This window comes from Globicephala melas, chromosome 16, assembly GCF_963455315.2.
Source record: "Globicephala melas chromosome 16, mGloMel1.2, whole genome shotgun sequence".
Classification (NCBI taxonomy): domain Eukaryota; kingdom Metazoa; phylum Chordata; class Mammalia; order Artiodactyla; family Delphinidae; genus Globicephala; species Globicephala melas.
Window position 1 is genome coordinate 34,096,232 of NC_083329.1, and position 20,983 is coordinate 34,117,214.

The 20,983-nt window shown below is 37.8% G+C and overlaps 1 protein-coding gene across 8 annotated transcripts in view; it reads left to right on the top strand.

The window, feature by feature from the left end:
* CPEB3 (cytoplasmic polyadenylation element binding protein 3) overlaps positions 1 to 20,983 on the top strand; it is a 175,911-nt gene that overhangs the window by 59,900 nt on the left and 95,028 nt on the right. For 6 of the 8 annotated variants that reach the window (XM_060286761.1, XM_060286758.1, XM_060286759.1 and 3 more), the window contains 2 exons: positions 8,506 to 8,665; positions 16,859 to 16,915. In XM_060286761.1, coding sequence (XP_060142744.1) covers positions 8,506 to 8,665; positions 16,859 to 16,915 — 217 coding nt within the window. The remainder of the gene's footprint in view (positions 1 to 8,505; positions 8,666 to 16,858; positions 16,916 to 20,983) is intronic. The other 2 variants (XM_060286762.1, XM_060286763.2) reach the window with 1 other exon arrangement.

Genomic DNA, 20,983 nt, shown 5'->3' on the forward strand with positions numbered 1-20,983 from the left:
ACTTTACTACTATGTGGTTTAGGTTTAATTACCTGGATCCTTCAGTGGCTCCTGAATGGAACAGCTGGAGTCAAGACTTCGCCTTCCTTCAATTATAGCTCAAGAAAGTTATTAGGTCTCCTGTCCTGTAACTAAAGTAAATGATTTGTAGGTAGAATCATAGTTCCTATTAAAACCTTAGGAAAGCTTTATTCTTTCTTTAAATAATAGCTTTATTGAGATATAATGCATATACCATGAAATTCATTCACCCTTTTAAAGTATACAATGCAGTGGCTTTTAATATATTTACAAAGTGTGTGTCAGTCATTACTATCTAATTTTAGAACATTTTCCTCATCCCCAAAAGAAACCTGTACCCATTAGGTTTCACTCCCCATTTCCCTCCTGACTTTCCTAGCCCTAGGCTATGACCAATCTACTTTCTGTCTCTGGATAATTTGCCTGTTTTGGACATCTCATATAATTGGAATTATACAACATGTGATTCTTTGTGACTGGCTTCTTTCACTTATCATAGTATTTTTAAGGTTCATCCATGTTATAGCATATCAGTAGTTCATTTTTTTTATTGCTGAATAATATTCAATCATATGGATATACCACAATTTGTTTTATCTGGTCACCAGTTGATGGGCATTTGCGTAGTTTCCAGTTTTTGGAAAATATAAATAAAGTTGTTTTATGAAGTTTTTATAAACATTTGTGCAAAGATTTTTGTATGGACGTATGTTTTTATTTACCTTAGGTAAGTTCTTAGGAGTGAGGTTGCTAGGTTGTATTGTTAAGTGTATGTTTAACTTTATAATTAACTCCCAAATTGTTTTTCCAAAGTGGCAGTACCATTTTGCATTCCCACCAGCAATTTTTGAGACTTCTGGTTGTTCCACATCCTAGTCAGCATTTGGAATTGTCGGGTTTTTTTGTTTTGCTTTGTTTGAGATTTTAGCCATTCTAATAGGTGCACAGTTGTTAGTTTTGTTTGTTTGTTTGTTTTTTCCGGTACGCGAGCCTCTCACTGTTGTGGCCTCTCCTGTTGTGGAGCACAGGCTCCGGACACGCAGGCTCAGTGGCCATGCCTCACGGGCCCAGCCGCTTCGCGGCATGTGGGATCTTCCCGGACCGGGGCACGAACCCGTGTCCCCTGCATCGGCAGGCGGACTCTCAACCACTGCGCCACCAGGGAAGCCCACAGTTGTTAGTTTTAAATGAAAATCTTACAGTATGGAACCATCAGGAGGATGATTTTAAATGCAAAGCAAGCATTTACTGAATGCCTGTTATATGCCAGGCCCTCTACTGAGTGATGGAAATACGGAGAAATAAGATATATCTCTGCTCCCATGGAAGTTACAGTTTATTGAGGATGTCAGGCATTATTGCTAACTATCTGGGGTTAAGATATTGGGGAGGGGATCACCAGTAGAGTTCAACTATACCTAGAAGTGGGCAGTTTTGTGGAAGGATTTTGACATTTATGATCAGTAAAAAGAAAACAATATGAGGAACCTTATGTACCTTTGCATAATGTTCTAAGATAGGTTTTGGTCGTGAAGGTCAAGCTCTTCCTACGTTATCATGTCCAATAATCAGGACCTAATAAGCTGCTTGGGATAATATTCTGATGCTTAACAGTTTGGGGGCAACACCAGCTGGTCACATATGCACAATAACCAGGGAAAGGGGAACTTTAATTTTTTGTAGACATTGGAACCTGCTCTTTTGACCCCTGTAGTTACTGTTTTCCCTTTCTGTGTCCGTCCTAGGTCTGGCTTTCTGCCTTTTACCTCACACACTGCTAAACTGTATAATCACTCCTTTTAAGAGTGCATATGGTGGGGGCTTCCCTGGTGATGCAGTGGTTAAGAATCCGTCTGCCAATTCAGGGGACACGGGTTCAAGCCCTGGACTGGGAAAATCCCACATGCCATGGAGCAACTAAGCCCGTGCACCACAACTACTGAGCCTACACTCTAGAGCCTGTGAGCCACTACTGAGCCCACGTGCCACAACTACTGAAGCGCATGTGCCTAGAGCCCGTGCTCTGCAACAAAAGAAGCCACCGCAATGAGAAGCCGGCACACTGCAACGAAGAGTAGCCCCTGCTCGCTACAACTAGAGAAGGCCCACACACAGCAACAAAGACCCACCGCAGCCAAAAATAAATAAATAAAATAAATAAATTTATATAAATAAATAAATAAAAGTGCATATGGGGACTTCCCTGGTGGTCAAGTGGTAAGGAATCTGCTTTCCAGTGCAGGGGATGCAGGTTCGATGCCTGGTCAGGTAACTAAGATCCACATGCTGTGGGGCAACTAAGCCCATGTGCCTCAAGTAGAGAAACCACGTGCCGCAACTACAGAGCTCAGGTGCTCTGGAACCCGCACGCCACAACTATAGAGCCCACATGCCCTGGAGCCTGCATGCCACAATAAATAAATAAATAATAAATGTTAAAAAAAAAAAAGTGCATGTGTACTTAGCTCTGAACTGTTTACCACAGTCAGAAGTGGTAGCAATAGGCATTTGTACTTTTTGTCCAGTTGACCCCTTCAGCATTCACCCAGCTAGATCTGGCCTCAGTATGAAGGTCATTTCAGGTGAATAAGATTCCAAGAGCCATGTTTCCCTATGTTTGATAAACTGGGCCTCTTATCGGACCTGTGTGGCAAACAGTTGAGAAGAGCTGTGAAGGAAGGTTGGAGGTGGCATGGAGCGGGAAGAGACTATGAAATTGCTGGGTCGCGCCTCAAGTTGTCATGCTCATCTAATTTTTGAGCATCTCTCAGAGCAGGTCAAACTATTTTTTGCTTTCTTTTTTTTTTTTTTTTTTTTTTTGTGGTACGCGGGCCTCTCACTGTTGTGGCCTCTCCCGTTGCGGAGCACAGGCTCTGGACGCGCAGGCTCAGCGGCCATGGCTCATGGGCCCAGCCGCTCCACGGCATGTGTGATCTTCCTGGACTGGGCCATGGACCTGTGTCCCTTGCATCGGCAGGCAGACTCTCAACCACTGCGCCACCGGGGAAGCCCCATTTTTTGCTTTCTTAAAAACTTCTCAAGAACCTTAGCTTCGTTTGCTGTTATACAGCAAGGAAAAATATGATCTGATAAAAAGTTTAAAGTGATTGGAAGTCATTCTCCTGAAGGAAAAGATGAGAGTCAGGATTTCTTTGTGTACGGCTGTATCCTCTAAATTCTTGAGAATTTCTTTCATGGAAGACTGAGTTTAACAATAATGTTAAAAAATATCAAAATTCATAGCAGGTGCTGATCAATTTTTTTTTTTTTCTGAAGACCGAAAAGCAAGAGAGAGTTCAACTTTGTAAGGACTTTAGGTTGGCTATAAGGAGCATTTGCTTGCTATTGAGGGACTGAAGGAGAGTCTACAATCAACGTTTTCCAGAGAGCTGCAAATATGATAGTCTCATTTGGGATGGTTAAAATTTACCATTGACTGAAGGACTTGCTACCTACTGAAGATGGGATGAAAATCTGCGTTTGAAAAGTTTTTTTTTTTCTCTTCCCCATAGGTTAGCGACATTGATTTTCTTTTATTTGGGAAAGGTTTTAATCTTCGGGCAAATGTTTGTCAAGCTGCTCGGTACTATAGTAAAGTTCAGTTTGATACAGGAACCTCATGCTTTTGATAGGTTCTGACAAGTAACAGCAGTAATTGGTTTAGAACTATAAATTCCTAGACTTCTACTTTGTGATACATAGAAATTTTATATTACTAGTCATCTAACTGTTTCCTGCCCCTATCTAGTGTTTGTTATTAAATGTTCTGTCTGTTCTTTCTGGTACTCTTAAGCATATTCTGAGCTTGAACTCACTACATGTTGATCTTTTGGATATATTGCCTCTGAGTTTTACTCAGGGCTGGCAGGTTCTATAGATCCTTATGTTTCATTAGTAGTGGTGTCCTTCATAGAAATCAGGGATCAGGAAACGACTGTGCCAAAATAGACCATGCATGGATGAGATGCAATTAAAGGAGCAGAACAGAAATTTTGAGGAAATTGAGGGATAGGAAAGAAATCTCAAAATCAGAAATTATTTTATAGAATATACACTGAGATGATTACTTGGTTCTTTTAACATACTCACTATGCATTTACCCTGTAGGAGGCATGTGTGTATAGTTGGGTGGGGAAGAGGCAAGAACATATATTAAAAGGGACCTACCTCAGAAGCACAATATTGGTCAAAGAAAGCAAGTTGCAGAACAGTATGCGTATTTTTACATTTAGGAAAAACATAAAACAATATATATTTTCTATGTATATGTGTGTCTGTGTCCATATATATATATGTATATGTGTGTGTGTGTGTGTGTGTGTGTGTATTTTAACATCTGAAAGAATATGTGCCAAATGTATATAATGGTCTGAAGAGAGTGCAAGAAGGCAGGAGGATTGGAGACTTTTGCTTTTTCTATAATAATCATTGTGTGTGCGTTTGAGAAGAATACGTTCATATTTTAATTATGTAATTAAATATCCATTTAAAAATAAAGAATATTCATTACCCTTAAACAATGTTTATAGTGTAGGTGGGGAACTGAGATAGTTTCAAATAATGTAAACTAATTAGAAAATAAAAGCAGTAGGGTAGAAATTCAGGAATGGCTAGTTTTGTGGGTTAATTCTCTTTTATGGGTTGAATACACTTAACTTTGAAATGTTTTATCCATATGTACATATATTGAAGCCATATGATAAATAGAAAAACCTTCCTTCAGGAATTCCTCCTCTTTTTTTTCTGTATCATTTCACAACCGCATTTATCCTTTGCTAATAACACTTTCAAACATCTATCCTCCTTTTGACTTTTTATCTTGTCTGTGCCCCTTTGTTCCCAGCCAGGCTCCCATTGTTTATGGGACACACGGCAACTGATCAGTGTAGAGCATTGGAGCATTACTGGTGTGGACTTGAAAGTCACAGACCTGGGTTCACATCCTGACTTCTGACCAGCTTTGTGACTTTGAGCAGTTATATAACCATGATTAATTTTATCATTTGGTTCCAGAGCTGCTTTTTTCTTCAGATGTTCTTGGCCCCTTGCAGCTTTGACCTTATATCTCTAGGAGAGGAAATGTCTGGGGATAAGCCAGAAAGGGTAGAAAAGAGTCCTGGATTTCTCTCCCAAGAAAAAGGCAGGTGAATGGGGTAGGGCTGGTAGAGGCAGGCCTGGGGCTGTCCTGGAGGGTAGATCAAGCTACTACTTGAATTTAACTGGTTGTCAGTAGAACAAGGGTCATTGACCAAGGGCAAGTGAGGGTTAGGTTGCCTGTGTGGAAGGGTGGGATAAAAGAGTCCTGTCTCTGATTGTGTCAGTATTAGGCTGAAGTGGGTGTTTGTGAAAAGCATTTAAGGTGAAGAGAGTAGGAGGAAGTCAAGGAAGCAGTACACTGGGAGTCCTTAAGAGCACAGTCTGGATTTAGCTGAGTCCTGGCTCTGCCTCTTACTAGCCTTGTAACCTTGAGCCAGTTACTTATCTCTTCAAGATTTAATTGCTTAATTTATAAAATGGGGATAAAAGTTACCTACCTCATAGGGTTGTGAGGGAATACATTTAGCATTCTTAGAACAGTGCCAGGCACGTATTAAGTACTTGATAAATTTATAAATATTAAGTCAAGCTAGGGGAAGAAGGAAAGCAGGCCTAATGAACTGTATAGTGGGGGTGGCTGCCTCTATGTACATCTAACTGATGACATCTGTCCTTCGTTATCTCCAGATAAAAGAGTCAATAATAGGAATCATTTTTTTTTTTTTTCCGGTACGTGGGCCTCTCACTGTTGTAGCCTCTCCCGCTGCGGAGCACAGGCTCTGGACGCGCAGGCTCAGTGGCCATGGCTCACGGGCCCAGCCGCTCCACAGCATGTGGGATCCTCCCGGACCGGGGCACGAACCCGTGTCCCCTGCATCGGCTGGTGGACTCTCAACCACTGCACCACCAGGGAAGCCCAAGGAATCATTATTTATACACGTTCTAATATTTCCTGATGTGTTTGCTTGTTCAAAACACACTTAAAAAGATGTTTTCCTTATTTGTTATTCCCTATACCTGGAAACAAAACTTATGAAAAAGAAAGACTTTAAATGATTATTTGCCACTTGTAACCTTTGCTGTTAAATGATAAATTGCGGGCTTGTTTTCTCTATGCATAGTTTCTGTTCAATTTCACTGCAGATGTTTTAGTTTTTCTGTCTTTTTTGTTTTTTCTTTCCAGTTAATCAGTTATTTCAGCAACATTTACTACTTACAAAACTAAGAAGGATAAATCGTATACAAATATAAATTGATGAAACATAGAATTAATTTTAGTGAGAAAATAAGTTTCTCAGTACTTATTGAAGTTTGTTCAGTTAAGAAGCCTACGCAAATTCTATTGTGCATTTCACGTGTTTCATCTGTTGAGCACTAGTGAACCCTGTTAGGTTAGCATCCATGAACCTCTAGGTTCTAAAATCTATGTTCCAGTACCCTGAGGTAGCATCACAGAAGTCTCTTGGTGTTTTCCCTAATATTCCAGTAGCCACCACAGTACAGATGCCTTGTTGTACGTTTGTCATATAGCACTGAAAACAACCATAAAAAGAGAATTATCACCCCCATTTTATAAATGTAGATAATCAAGGCTTAGAAACTTGTTCAGAGTGACATGCCAGCAAGTGGCAGAGCCAGAATTTGAAAATTAGTTGTCTGATTTCAAAGTTTGTCCTTTTAAAAACTAGGCCACCACCTGCTTCTCTCACCCACAATCAGTTGGAAGACTGCAAAGCTGACCCTTGGCAAAGTGGCCGGGCTTGTTTATTTCTTGCTGCTATCTAGTCTCTCCCATCACTTTACTGTCCCATTTTTGTGATCAGATTCATAAATGTAAAGGCTTAACTTGAAGAATCATCCAGTCCAGTGGCTCTCGAATCTAGCCAGTCATAGGAATCACCAGGACATTAATTTCTTTTAAAATTACAGTTAAGTTGGTTTTAGCCAGAGCCCAGGAACCTGCATTTTAACCATTCTACATGTGATTTTAACAGTCTGACAGGTTTGGGAACCACTTCAATTACATGAATCCCCTCCAAATACCCCCAGCAATTTTCCTGACAGGTAGTCATCTAATATCTGATAGTCTTCTGACAGGAACTCACTACCACCTTGCCAGGAAGGTTATTTCATTGGTAATTAGGTGCAATGCTATGCTTCTATAGGGCTTTCATTTACTGTTCCATATGGATTGGATTAACTTCTTTGGACAGATTTTTATACTCCTTAGATACTGGCTTGAGGGTCAGATCCACATTTGAATCTTCTCTGAACCTTACCTTCCTTGTGTAAAAGGAGTATGTTATTATCCACCTTGAAGGATAATATCAAGAGTTAAATGAAAAAAATAAACTGTTCTGGCTGGAAAGGTACTAAAATCAGCCAGATTTTTTTTTTAGTTTTATAAAAAACTATAGTTTTTTTTTTATAGTTCCAAACAGCCTTTTTTTAATAGTTCCTTCACCTCATCAGCCTTTTTGGAAATAGTCCCACATCTGCAGGGTTCTAGTTAGAAGTGTGGATATGTATGATAGAAGGCGCTTAGACACATTCTGGGATTGTCAGTGCCAGAAATAGGCTGTCATTTTGACTACTCATCAGCACACTTTTTTACCTCTGGCTTTTTCTTTGGACAGAGAATGTGATACTCATTCTTAGGGGTACAAACTTGCATTTCTGGAAATTCAGCTTTACTCCATAAGTAGTTGGAGTTTCCACTGATAACTTGAACCTAAAGCAAAACAAATGATGAGCAGCAAGACCCTAAAGGCAAAAGAAAAGACCTTCTTCAATTATATAGAGACCAAAACGGAGAACCAAAGAAAATATTCCATGTCTCTTCCTTATCCATCAGTAGAGATAGGTAACTGCTGAGTGTTAGTTAAAAAGGAAAAAAAATGGGGTGGAGGTAGAAAGGAGTTGGAGGGCAGCAGTAAAGAAAGAAACGTTGAGCACTTGCTTTTTGTCAAACATGATGTGAGTAAAATGAATACTTAAGTAATTTCACCCTAATCCTCACAGGTAAGGTCCCATTTTACCAATGAGAATACTGAAGACATTGAGAATAACTAAGACAAGCCTCATGCCTGGTTAAATGTCAGGTCCAGATTCAAGACACCTAGGATTTTACAGAATGTGATTTAAAAAAAAATGTATTATACACACACAAATATATGTTCTTTAAGAAATATATATACATATATATACATATATATTAAATACATATATATTAAATAATTATTAGGGTAAAGGATACAATTTAATTAATTATGGAAACTTGTATTAAACTTAATGTTGCCAAGTCATTATTCTTAATGAAAAGAATGTATTATTAAAACTACCTGGAATTTTGACTCATGTCATCAATCCATGGCAAGAAGCAAATGATATGGTTATTAATTTTATGAAGTAATTTTATGTATTGTCTTGTTCTGTTTTTATTTTTAGGACCGGAGTAGGCCCTATGACACTTTTAACTTGCACTCGTTGGAGAACTCCTTAATGGATATGATAAGGACTGATCATGAGCCTCTGAAAGGTAAACACTACCCTCCCAGTGGCCCACCAATGAGTTTCGCTGATATAATGTGGAGGAATCATTTTGCAGGTTAGGAATATTCATATGTCCATTCCTTGCTTGGTGTTTTAAACAAAAATCAGCTTTTTAATAATTGTGGTTTTGTTTTTGTTTCTTTTTTGTTTGTTTGTTTTTGTTTGCTTCTGTAAAGCATTGTGGAATGTATTTAAAGTTGATTTTTTTTAAACCTGGGTTCAGCTACCTACCATAATCAAGGTTGTTTGCTTTAATCATAATGTCTGGCAGAAGCATGTGTTGGGTAGCTGAGGTCGTGGTTTATAGCATGAGACCAGAAGCCAAATTTTTGGGGCTTTGTGCATTTGAAATGTTTAGCTGAACCTGGATAATTCATTTAAGTCCAAGTATACTGCAAGGAAGTATGAGATTTAATCTCCAAAGACTACTTCAGAAAACTTTGTAGAAAAGCGTTTCATTTTATTAAAATACAATCACTTTCCTAGTGTAGGAAATAACGCTACACAGACTTAAGAGCAGACAATGACCCTTTGCATTCTCTAAGGCTAAACACAAGGAAAATGTTTTGGGTTAAATATAAGGCAGAAAGTCCCAAGGTCAGCAATATTAGGACTTCCTATATTTAGAGCCCGTGTAAATTCAGGATAGAGGCTGATGTTACATTCATGATTACAGATAGTTCTTATTATGCGGTATAGGACTTTTCAGGGGCCCTGTGATATTTTAAAATACTGAAATGGAAATTTTCTGTGGAAATAGCCACTGTACTTGGGTTTAGAGCCTAACTATCTGAAAACTGGAAGCGTTAGCCACAAGGATGCCTGTCTTATATGAACCCTTATGTCCTCTAGAGTTGTGAGGAATTTGATCCCCTCTGGTTCTCTGCAGGCTTTTATATAGGGTATGACTGACTGTGAACCTGATAGTCATTTCCTCATGCCACACCAAAAATCTATTTCATCATTTTCTTGTCACACTCATGATTTTCTGCTGCTTTCCTCAATTTCCAGTGAAAAGGAAGTAGTTAACAGGCTATGAAGAAAATAAAAGATTTTGAGAAAAGCTATATTTTAAGTCCTTCAGAAGTAGGAAAAAAGGCCTCTCATTTAGTCATTGTTATATTTAGTCACTGTTACCACATCTTTCTTCAGTAAAGATTAGGTACATGGTAATTTCACTTAGAAGTGAGAATGGTGTTTAAAAAAAAACTCAAAAAACAATATTCACAGACTGTTTTGTGTTTTTAGTATCTTCTAAGGCTACATTTGTCTTCCTTCTCTACCGCGAACAGCTGTAAGCCCATCCTAATTATTCTAAAATATTCAGTCCTTGTTCTTTATGCATACCTGTTTTATCTTGGTCTGTATTCTTCTAGCAATAAAAGATTATGAAAGGATCTTAGATTATAGTCTGTAAAATAATTTTCTAGAATTTTTTGAATATTGATTAAGCAGGAGCTGTTCTGCCCTGTTGAGAGTGGCACTGTCAAAGTGTAAGGAGGGTACCTCACTATGGGATAATGTAAATACCTTATTCTACTTGTGATGGCTCCTTTTTAATTTTATGTCCAGCTACCGCTGCATAAATTTCTCCACTACACTTGCAAATGTGAGGTTTCATCTATAAAAGCCTTCTGAATTGTACTTATACATATAATATGTCCTAATAAGTCGGAAGGCACTTAACATGTACTTTTTTACAGCCTCAATATGGTTACAACCACCCACATTGATTTCTTATGAATGGACTACTTCCCGTGGTCAATTACATCGCCATGTTATTGTCCTCTGGTTAGGGTGTTTGAACTTCAGGCTTCCCTTTTCCAGCTGGGAGACTTTTACGTTTGGTTTATGGCACCATGTGTTTGATCCTTATTACTTCTAAAAACATAATTATGATGCTAGTGTTTTAAGGGAAAGATTTTCAGTAATATTTGATTTTAAAAAATGGAGCAAAGTATAATAACTAAAAGATAACTTAAAAATAAAAGAAACATTGTCATGATGTATCTTTTAAAATATTTTCCATATAATAAACATTATGTTTTTACCTTGTCTTTATAATTTATTGATAGACCTTAACTTTGGACTCTTAGGTTGTTTCAGCTTTTTCTCCATTATAGGTAATGCTGCCATGGATGAGTTCTTACATGTAGCTTTTTCTTAAGGTAAATTCATAGAGAGGGTCTCTGGCTCAAAAGATGTAAATGTCTAGGTGAATTGAGCTTTAAGAGAAAGGTGGTAGGATAGGGGAGCTACCACATGGCTTCTGTATGAGTCTGTCCAGAAACACTTCCCCCTATCCATCCTGTTCTTCTTCCTAGCTTTAATATCCTCTTGTTTTACTTGAACATTATTTTGAGGGTCTTAAAATTCAAGTTAGAGAGTCATTGTTTTTTTGTGTGCTTATTTGTTTTGGTGTTTTTCTATGGATTTAGGTTTTCTTTAGAAAAAAATACATTCTTGCTCATTGTAAGAAATTCAAGTAGTACATAAAAAGACGAAAAGGAAAGTGAAAAAACCACCTGAGACTTACTACCTAGAGATAACAAAGATTATTATTTTTATTAATATTCTTCCAGACATTTTATATTCTCTGTATAGGAAATGAAATTTCAACTCAGCCTTTCTGACTTTGTAGTCATTCAAACCTGGGTTTGAATTCTGGTTCTGCCTTTAGTTAGCTATTGATCTAGATAAATTAGCCTCTTTAAAGCCTTAGTGTCTTCATCATTAAAATAAAGCACCTACTTCATAGAGTGGGTGTGAAGGTGAGATAAAGTCCCTGACACTAGAAACTGCTCAAAAGTTATCTGTGATTTTTTTACCAGCAGTGGTAGTGGTGTGCCTACTGCCTGGCCTGGGTAATAAAGTAAACCTTTATATCCCTACAATATTTACTTCCTTCCAGCTAGACTGCAGCTAAATGTTGAAAGCTTTCGAATGCAAGTTGTCAAAATTGTGTATTTGCCATAGATACAAATAGTGATTCTTGAAGGATAAACATTCTGTCATTATCAAAAACCACCTAAAGGAGAAAGAAAAATAATCCTCCTAAGTTTTGTTGGCTTTACAAAATTTTATACCTGAATAGTGTAAAGAAAGTATAATAAAGTAGAATATCACATTCATGAAAAATAAAAGTACTTCATGATGTACTTAAAGTGAACATGGTGAAAATAAGTTCACGGTGATATTTCATTGTATAAATGTATTCAATAAGAAATCCCTTTATTCAACTGTTCTCTTGATTCAGGCAGAAAAAGGGTTAGTGGGAGAAATGACCGAATAGGAAGTTTAGGAAGTAATAAAACTTGTTTTAGTAAAGAGTTTTAACAGTTTTCCAATCATATTTCTACCTATACTAGATCAGCCTTAAAGATGTTTGTAGGAAATTTAAAAATTTTTTAAATTAAAAAAAACCTCCTCCCCATGTTAAAAATGTCAAGTAATGTAGAGAAAAAGTCAAACTGAGCTTTTTTCACAGAACCCTGAGGAATGTCTTCTGCAGTGTTGCTCAGATCACAGAACGCTTATTTAAACAAAAATTAATTTAAATAAAATAAAAACTAATTTTGGGGGGGCTTCTTAGATCTCAAACTACAGTTCTTGATTGTAGCAGAATAACATTTTAATAATTACCTGTTGTCTCTTACCATAACTTAGGTATGACTTCTCCTGTCTTTCATTTGAGAAAATGTCTCCAGGAAATGAGAAGGAGGGTTTTGAGAAGGGAGATGAACTAATAAAAACTATCCCTTATTTCTTTTCTAAGTACAGAAATCCTTGGGTCAGTAGAGGTATGAGTGAGGCCTGGGTGGGAAGAATTGTCCTCTGCCCTCTTTTCTAGTGGATGCAGGGAGAGCCAACTCTCCTCATGATTATGAGGATTAGGGGGATTTCTGGCATTGGGAGAGTTAGGATTAGGAAAGGGGAAAATGTTCCTCCCTGCACCCTCCTTACAACTGTCCCCCGGCTTGCTACCGATGATGAGGGTTCACCTAGCCACTGGGGAACCCCTCTGAAAACCCAGGGACATAAGGTTTGATTATTCATACCCTCTCTTGGGATTATTATTCAAAGAGGACAAAGTGATGAGAGAGAAGAATAATAGGGAAAAACCAACACAGTGCATTGGGCAGGGTAGGTGACATTATGAAGCAAGGTCCCATTGCCTGGCTGGGGTAGTACAATATAGCAGAGTCCTTGGCAAAAAACAGGGAGGAACCACCTTTTTCTCATCCCGTGTAGTCTCCCTGTTATAACAGAAGAGTAGGCTTGGCTGGGCACTTGGGGGTAGTGCCTGATGAAACATTTTTGTATATTTGAATTTTCTCTTCCTTCACCATTCATGGAACTGAAATTTGAAAAATGAAAAGAGCAGGTGTCAGCTGAGAACTGATATCGAAGGGTTTGTTTTTCAAATGTATACTGAATCTGGGAAAAAATAGCAGCTATCCTCTGATAATAGTGCTTTAAAACATTTAAATTGACAGAAACTTGGAAGAAATAATGCCATCCCTTTGGTATTATAGAGGCATTTTTCTTTATTCATCATAATTTAAATTTAGTATTACAGAGCCTTTCAGAAAATTGGTCCCTTTTGTGGAATGCTGAGGTCACCTTGTTTTAGAAAAAGTGCACCTTCATTACATTTAGTTTATTCAGAAAAATATACAGTCTCTTTACGTACTTGAATTATTACTCCAGTTGTAATTTTGTACTACCTCCCTTTGGCCCATATCAGTCTGCTTGTATAAAAGTTTGCAGATCCCAGAAACTGTTAGGGCACAGGTTCGAAGTTAGCAAGAAGTCATTGTTCCTCTTCTATACAAAAGGGAAGACAACAGATAGAAGTTGAGTGATTTTGTTTTTATAGGTAATTCCCATTAATTTGCCCAATGATCCTTTCAGTATAGCACCATAATCACCTGAGAGTAAGAAAAAGGTTAAGGATTCTTTAATCCTGGGTACTACCTCTGGAAATTCTGATTTAATTGTTCTAGAGTGCAGCCTGAAATGAGGCAATGTAGGCACAAAGGAATTGATAACATACCAAAAATTATTCACAACTGGTACGCAAAGAAACAAGGATTTGACCTCAGGTCAAAGCTCACCTTTTTTGCTTCGTGGTTCTTTGGAACACATTTCGAATATTATAGTACCATACTTTCATAATTTTTCCTTAAAAGGAATTTGAAGCACCATTTTATTGTATTCTTACATATCACATTATTGTACCTTGTAGATACTTTTTCTGAGGGACTGTCTCTTCAACTTTATAGAGAAAATTAGTAGGAAATAGAATCTAGTAGAATGTGCATTGTCTCATAACGTTTTCTAGAACACAGCACTCACATTCTGTTATGTAAAGGTCTCCAAAGGACTTGACTTTTTAGAACATGTGGGGATGATTAGAGAAAGATAGTTGCTCCCTATCTCATAAGAAATTGCAGAAGTGAAGAGGTGACTTTCATAATTAGTTACAAATTAATAAAAATTCCAGCTTTTATTTTGGACATATGAAAGTATGGGTTTAGTTTGACTCTGAAACTTTGAATAGCAGTAGAGGCAGTTTTTTATAACTAACATCTTAAATATAAATATGAATTGAGCTTATGAGACTGTGATTTTTACAGTCTGAATAGCCATATGTAACCCTATTCTCCAACCTCCCCCTCCATCCTCTCCCACCCCCATTTATCAGGCCTTGTGCAGTGGGGAAAGTGGGACACGGTCTCAGATTTCCACAGCATCGTTTAACTCAGTAAAACTAAGTATGCCTTCCAGTTTTCGAAACCTTATATTTTACACTATACTTAAAAGATAGCTAGCTGACAAGAACAATTTAAAAATAGCAGACCGTGGACAGGTGACAAAATGTCACGCTGACAGCACCAGACTGCATTAACAAAAATCACCAGATGTCACACACTTGATTTCTATTTTCACAGCTGATTAAACAGCAGTATTTGTTGGACAAAAGGAAGAAAAAAGAAATGGCCTCATCTGAATTTGGAGTCAGTTTTTCTTTTGCTGTTGGTATTTTCTCTCTCCTTCAAAATCCCATAATAACTGTAAAACTTAAGGCATACTATATAATAAATTTTTAAAATATTATAAAATAAACCTAATTTTAGAAAAGAAACCTTTATACATATATACTTCCTAAACTTGCAGGCTATAAATCAGCATGTTAGCAGAGCTTGTCTTTGGTGATCTTGTTTTCTTCATTTTTCTGTATTGTCTAATTTTTCTCCAATGAAAATATATTGTATTTTATAATCTAAATATTAATTTTTGAAGAGGTAGAGAAAGTAGCTTAAAGAAGCCTTAAGTGGTTTACTAAAAAGAATTTGGGAAAAAATTAGATCACATTTAAGTAATTGGTTCTGATGGTTCTGACATTGAACTAGAGTTTCGTATAAAATCTTTGATTGATGATCTTGATCTAGAGATCATTAAAGTCAGAGGCCAACAGAATTAGGAAGGATACCAGGAAAGGCAAAAGAATTTTCTGCTTTTCAGCAAGTAGTGATGCCTTCAACTACAAAACATTGCCTAAGGCTCTTGTTTTGCCTCATCTTTAGAAAGACTGAATTGGAAGTTATTGGTGTAGGATAGAGGATGATAATTAGAAAACTACTGAGCTTCCTTTCAGTTTCATCTTACTAGGTTGAAAAGTCCCAAGACCTGATGGAAAGAGTACAAAAAGGATCCAGCTTCTAGAGGACTGCAGAGAGGGGCATCCCTTAACATTAGAGAACATAAGTAGTTCCAGAAACATATAAAAACTATTATTTGATATAGTGGTTGTAAACTACATAATTCTTTACCATAAATGATTGTAGCACAGGAAATGAAAGAAGTTGAATGAGCTAAATTTGGGCTTGCTTGGATTTCTTGATAACCCGTTATTATTCTGAGAACGTTTAGGGAACATCCCTAGTTTATAGGAACAACACCCATATCTGAATATTCCTAGGTCAGAGATTGAAAGACCCTCTCAATGTGCCATTTCCTTAAATTCTGCTCAGCAGTGATTGGGTTTTTTAGGCAGACTTTCCAGTGACTGGTTGTTTATTGTTTAGTTTGAATACCTCAGAATATGATAAGTAAATCACAAATAATTAGTACATCGTCCTTTTCCCCAAGTAATTAATACATCTTCTGCTCTTAAACCTGGAGGCTATTAGTTGAAATATCTTATTCAGACTTGTCATCTTATAGAACAGAGGCTGGCTAACACCATCTGTAAAGGGCCAGAGAGTAAATATTTTAGGCCTGTGGGCTGTATAGTTTCTGCTGCACATTATTCTTTTTTTTTTTTTTTTTTTTTTTTTGCGGTACGCGGGCCTCTCACTGTTGTGGCCTCTCCCGTTGCGGAGCACAGGCTCCGGACGCACAGGCCCAGCGGCCATGGCTCATGGACCTAGCCACTCCACGGCATGTGGGATCTTCCTGGACTGGGGCACGAACCCGCGTCCCCTGCATCGGCAGGCGGACTCTCAACCACTGCGCCACCAGGGAAGCCCTGCACATTATTCTTTGTTTTTTAATTTCTGTGTTTGTTTTTACAACTTTTTAAAAATGTAGAAATGATTGTTTGTTTGGAGGCAGACAAAACAAGCGGCCAGCCCCCTGTTACTATAAGGACAAAGGTCTGGACACAGGCATTATGCCCAAGGTCGTATAACTAGTGAGTGGTAGGGGCAGCACAAGAACCCTAAATTTTTAGGCCAGTCATTGTCCCCCACTATATCTGTTATATAAATTTTACATCTTTCTTCTGGTCGCCATTCTGATCATTATGTTGCATTTTTGAGCCACCGTGAAATCTTTATCTTTTAATTCCCTCTAAGCTTCAAGTTTGTATACTTCTTTGAATTCATTATTTTGCTGCTTGAATTTGAAGGGCAGTATGAATTGTTTAAATAAAATGCTTAATCCAGGGAGTGGCATGTTTAAATTGGAATGTGGGAGATGTGTTAATTTTTCCTATTATAAGGGAAGCTTCTTTTTTGTTTTGTTTTATTTCTTTGTTGTTATTGAGACTTTAGCTTTGTTTTAAGATTTTTCATGTGTATGTTTTATGACTTGATTTAAAACTGTTTTAACTGCTATGGCCTTTGACAGCATTGTTATAGATTAATCTGTTTTAGTTTTTTGTAATGTTCATATTGTACAATGTATTTATGATTATATTAAGCGTTCTCTGTGCTTAAAGTAAAATTATTTTATTTTTTAGGACGCATGGGAATAAATTTTCATCATCCAGGAACAGATAATATTATGGCACTTAACAGTAAGTCTTCATATGAAATATTCTGTAAAATTAGCAGTCAAGTCTACAGCATGTCATTTCCACTTTCTCAGCTGTTCATTACATTTCAGCCTTCACTGAGTGCAGTGTAGACCATTATTCTATACCAGTGGTTTTCAAAGTGTGGACCCTGAACCAGCAGCATCAGCATCATTTGGGAACTTATTAAAAATGCAAAATCTCAGGCCCCATTACAGATCTGCTGAATCAGAAACTTTAATCATGGGGCCCAGAAATCTGTGTATGACCAAGTTCTGTAGGTGATTCTGATGCAGGCTAAAGTTTGAGAACTGCTACTGTAAACCAGGGGTTGACAAACTACAGCCCTGTGAGCCATATGTGGCCCACCGCCTGTTTTTGTAAATAGTTTTATTGAAACACAGCCAAACCCATTCATTTATGGATTGTCTTTGGCTACTTTTGTTCTACAGTGGCAGAGACAAAAAAAACCTAAACTGTTTATTGTTTGGCCCTTTACAGAGAACTTTGCTGACCCTTGCTGTATACCACTGTGTTAGGGGGGAGGAAGGAGGGGAGGAAGAAGGAGGGAGATGATAGAGAGGGACTGGGCTAGAGAGTGTGAATAAATAAATCAACTTATTGTAACTCAGAATTTTCTCATTGTGGTAGATAGCCAACAGGTGCTTCAAACTGGACATAAGGGGTTTCCCATTAGTGGAGTTTGCATAGGAATAGTGGTGATAGCTTTGCTGCTTAGAAATGGTTTTGTCAGTATACTTGTTGGATTGGGTTCTGGAGCATCAAAACCTTATTAGCCAGAAAGTCATTGTATTAAATAATACTGCAAGAAATATCTGGCTGGCATCAACTCTCCTTCCTAGTGTCTGTGGACCAAATAGCTTTGCAGAAGAACAGTCTCTAAATGGAAATTGTCCCTTGTCTAAAGGACCATACAAGCCATTGAATCCCTCAGGATATAAGTTTTCTCTTCTATCAAATGAGTGATATCAGGTTGTCCCCTCTCATCCTCCCTGACATACAAGCTGACTCTCAATACACGTGGAAGACCTGCTGGGTAAATCTGCGGTTGTCTACAATATTACCCCTTTTCTTCTTGCTTGAGTAAGGATGTTGAAATGCCATTAGTGTTCCTTAGGGCATATTTTAGGTTATCTCTAAAATATATATTCCATATTTCTTTTGGTTCTGACATGTAGCCTACCTTCCAAGGAGCACTGGTAAGAACCAGCACTGCTGGCATTGTTTGATAATGCAGGTCCTAATCCACTCCATGCATATTTTGTTCTAAATAGCTAGTATCTCCTCTTTTTGAGGGTCTTGGAAACAATGGGAGTTCCAGACTATCCACCTCTATTTTCTGATTTCTAGAAGAAAGATCACTTTACAGTTAGATTCTGTTACCTCTAACTTTTTTTCTAAAAGTAGGTATTTTTGAGGTGAGGATTAATAAACATGCCTAGCTTGCCGAGCCACAGCAATTTTGTGAAACTTTGTGAAAACACTTCAGTTAGATGATGGGATTTAGAAATGAATGTAAAAGAAAAGAACAGTATGATAGTGTGTCTGCCTGCAGGAATAAGTGTGTATTTTAGAAAAGACCTAATTTGACATGGTGTAAGTCCTCTTCTGCAAGAGGGAGAAGATATAATTTATGGTTTTCTGTGTAAAAAATGAAGCTAGAGGACACTTTTGTTTTTAAAAGGTTTTGATTCTCTTTGATTTGATTCACTTTAATCTCTGCTTTTAAATAAGAGATTTCATTTATGTTCTTTCCACTTTGTACATGTTGTTTAAATCCCCCTTTCAGCCTTGAAATTTCTTCATCCTTAGTAAGAGATGAGGAGACTGAATTAGGTCATCTTAATGATTGCTTTCAGAATGAAGATTCTGTGATGTTGTAATATTTTTTAAAGTACCAAAAGGGTCATTTTGCCAATATCTATATCATGTTGATGAGTTATGCATATTTCAACATAATGGCAGATACCAGAGCACACCTATCTTCAAATGACTCTGTGGGTCCTGCCCTATAGGCTCCTCAAAGTAAACCGTAAAAACCACTGGGGTTTGACATTTGCATACGTCAGTTCTCTTTCAAAGTTGACTTCTACTTGAAATGATCAGAATAAACAAAATATCCTCCTTGGTAGATACTTGTGAGGTCTACAGGTTTTGATAGATTTGCTGTGATAAAGCTTTTTTTCCCCTTTTGTGTAGTTGGGCCCAGCCCATCTGGTGACATATATATGTAACACATGCACAAACACACCTATGTATTTTTTGTCTTCCCTTTTATGCCTACCATTTGTCAGCTCAACAGTTACTGTCCTGTGACTGGTCTGTCCTTCTTATTTTCCCTCAACCTTCATATAGATGAGGTCACAAATCACTAAATCTTTATTAATTCAGAATTTGCAATTATTGAAAGGGGCTGGGTTGAAGTTGAACTATATTTTCAGACAAGAAGATACTGGCTAAGAAAATTTAAAAGAATTGAGTCAAGGGTTAAATTTTTTTAAAAAGGAAATGTGAGACAGTTGTGGTTCCTTTCTTATTAACCGTTTTTGGTATGCAAAATTGATGCTTCCTAACTCTGTTCATAATGCTGCCATTCACCATGGCTTCAAAAAATCTCCCATTCTTTCACTTCCTTGATCTCACCCAAACCCAAATCTCTCCTGAAAATACCATGTTGTCAGCTCTCCTGACTTGATGAGACAAAGGTGTCAGGGTGAGCATTCTCACTTCTCATTACTACTGCCCAACTTTAATTAATTAATTAATTTGTTTTTAATTAATTAATTTGTTTCTGGCTGCGTTGGGTCTTCGTTTCTTCGTTTCTTCATCGCGGTGCGCGGGCCTCTCACTGTCGCGGCCTCTTTTGTTCCGGAGGACAGGCTCCAGACGCTCAGTAGTTGTGGCTCATGGGCCTAGTTGCTCCGCGGCATGTGGGATCTTCCCAGACCAGCACTCGAACCCGTGTCCCCTGCATTGGCAGGCAGATTCTCAACCACTGCGCCACCAGGGAAGCCCCACTACTGCTCAACTTTGAATGGGCCAGTTTCCCATTTTTCGGTGTTCCTAGTGCATGTCTTCCACCTATACCTTCCTCTCAGAATCACCACTGCTGATGACATCTAGAAGCCAGAAAATGGAGCTTGGGAGAAGACGGTAGGAAACCAACTGTAGAAAACAGTAAACCTGTAGATATTTAGGGTGTGGAAAGACTAGCAAAATTTGTGTAAAGTCAAAGACTCTCCTGATTTTTGCTACTCAAGACCATGAATTTAGTTAAGAATTAGCAGGCCAGCCTTTGGGGAGGAAACTAAGAGACACGTCTAAATTTTGGCTGTTACTGAAAATTTTAGTCCTCAAGTATTGTAGAATACAGAAGTGGAGAATACAGAAGAATATAGATGGGAAGAAATTCTGATCCATCAGTAAGATCTGCCACTTGTTTGCTATTTCCAAAATATAGTTAGTTCTGAAACAATATGCCCCTTCCATTTAAACTGTTAATGTATTTTTTCTTAACTTTCTAATAATGCCCTCCTTTCATCCTCATCACCCTTATACCAAAGACACTAGAAGTTTGCATAATGTATTTTTATTTTTCCTGCTGGAGAAGGAAGGAGGCTATGAGAGTGCTTCCAGCTATATCTGTAGTAGTTTCATCAGCGAGATTTTTTCTAACACTTAAGGGTAGTTTGTGTTTTTTGTTTCTTCGATTGTATGTGGGTTTTGTGTATGTGTGCTCGTGTGTGTATACCTGCACTCTAGGTATAGAGTTGAGTTTAGCAGTTGTGGGCTTGTATGGGATTGATGCCTGACTTGGTGCTTTTTCTTCTATTATGATGATCCTCAGAAAAGGATATTGGTGCTCCATCATTAGTCAAGTGACCAAATTTATGCTCAAGTTAATGGTCAAATCCAGAATGCCTGGTCTTGTGATTTACTCTAGGAGAATCACTGCTGAGTATATCCACTTTATTCCTCTTGACTGGTCAGCTTCTCTTTTTTCAAGTAGAGAATGGGCTTGGAAACACTGAAATATCAGGAAGTTGCTTG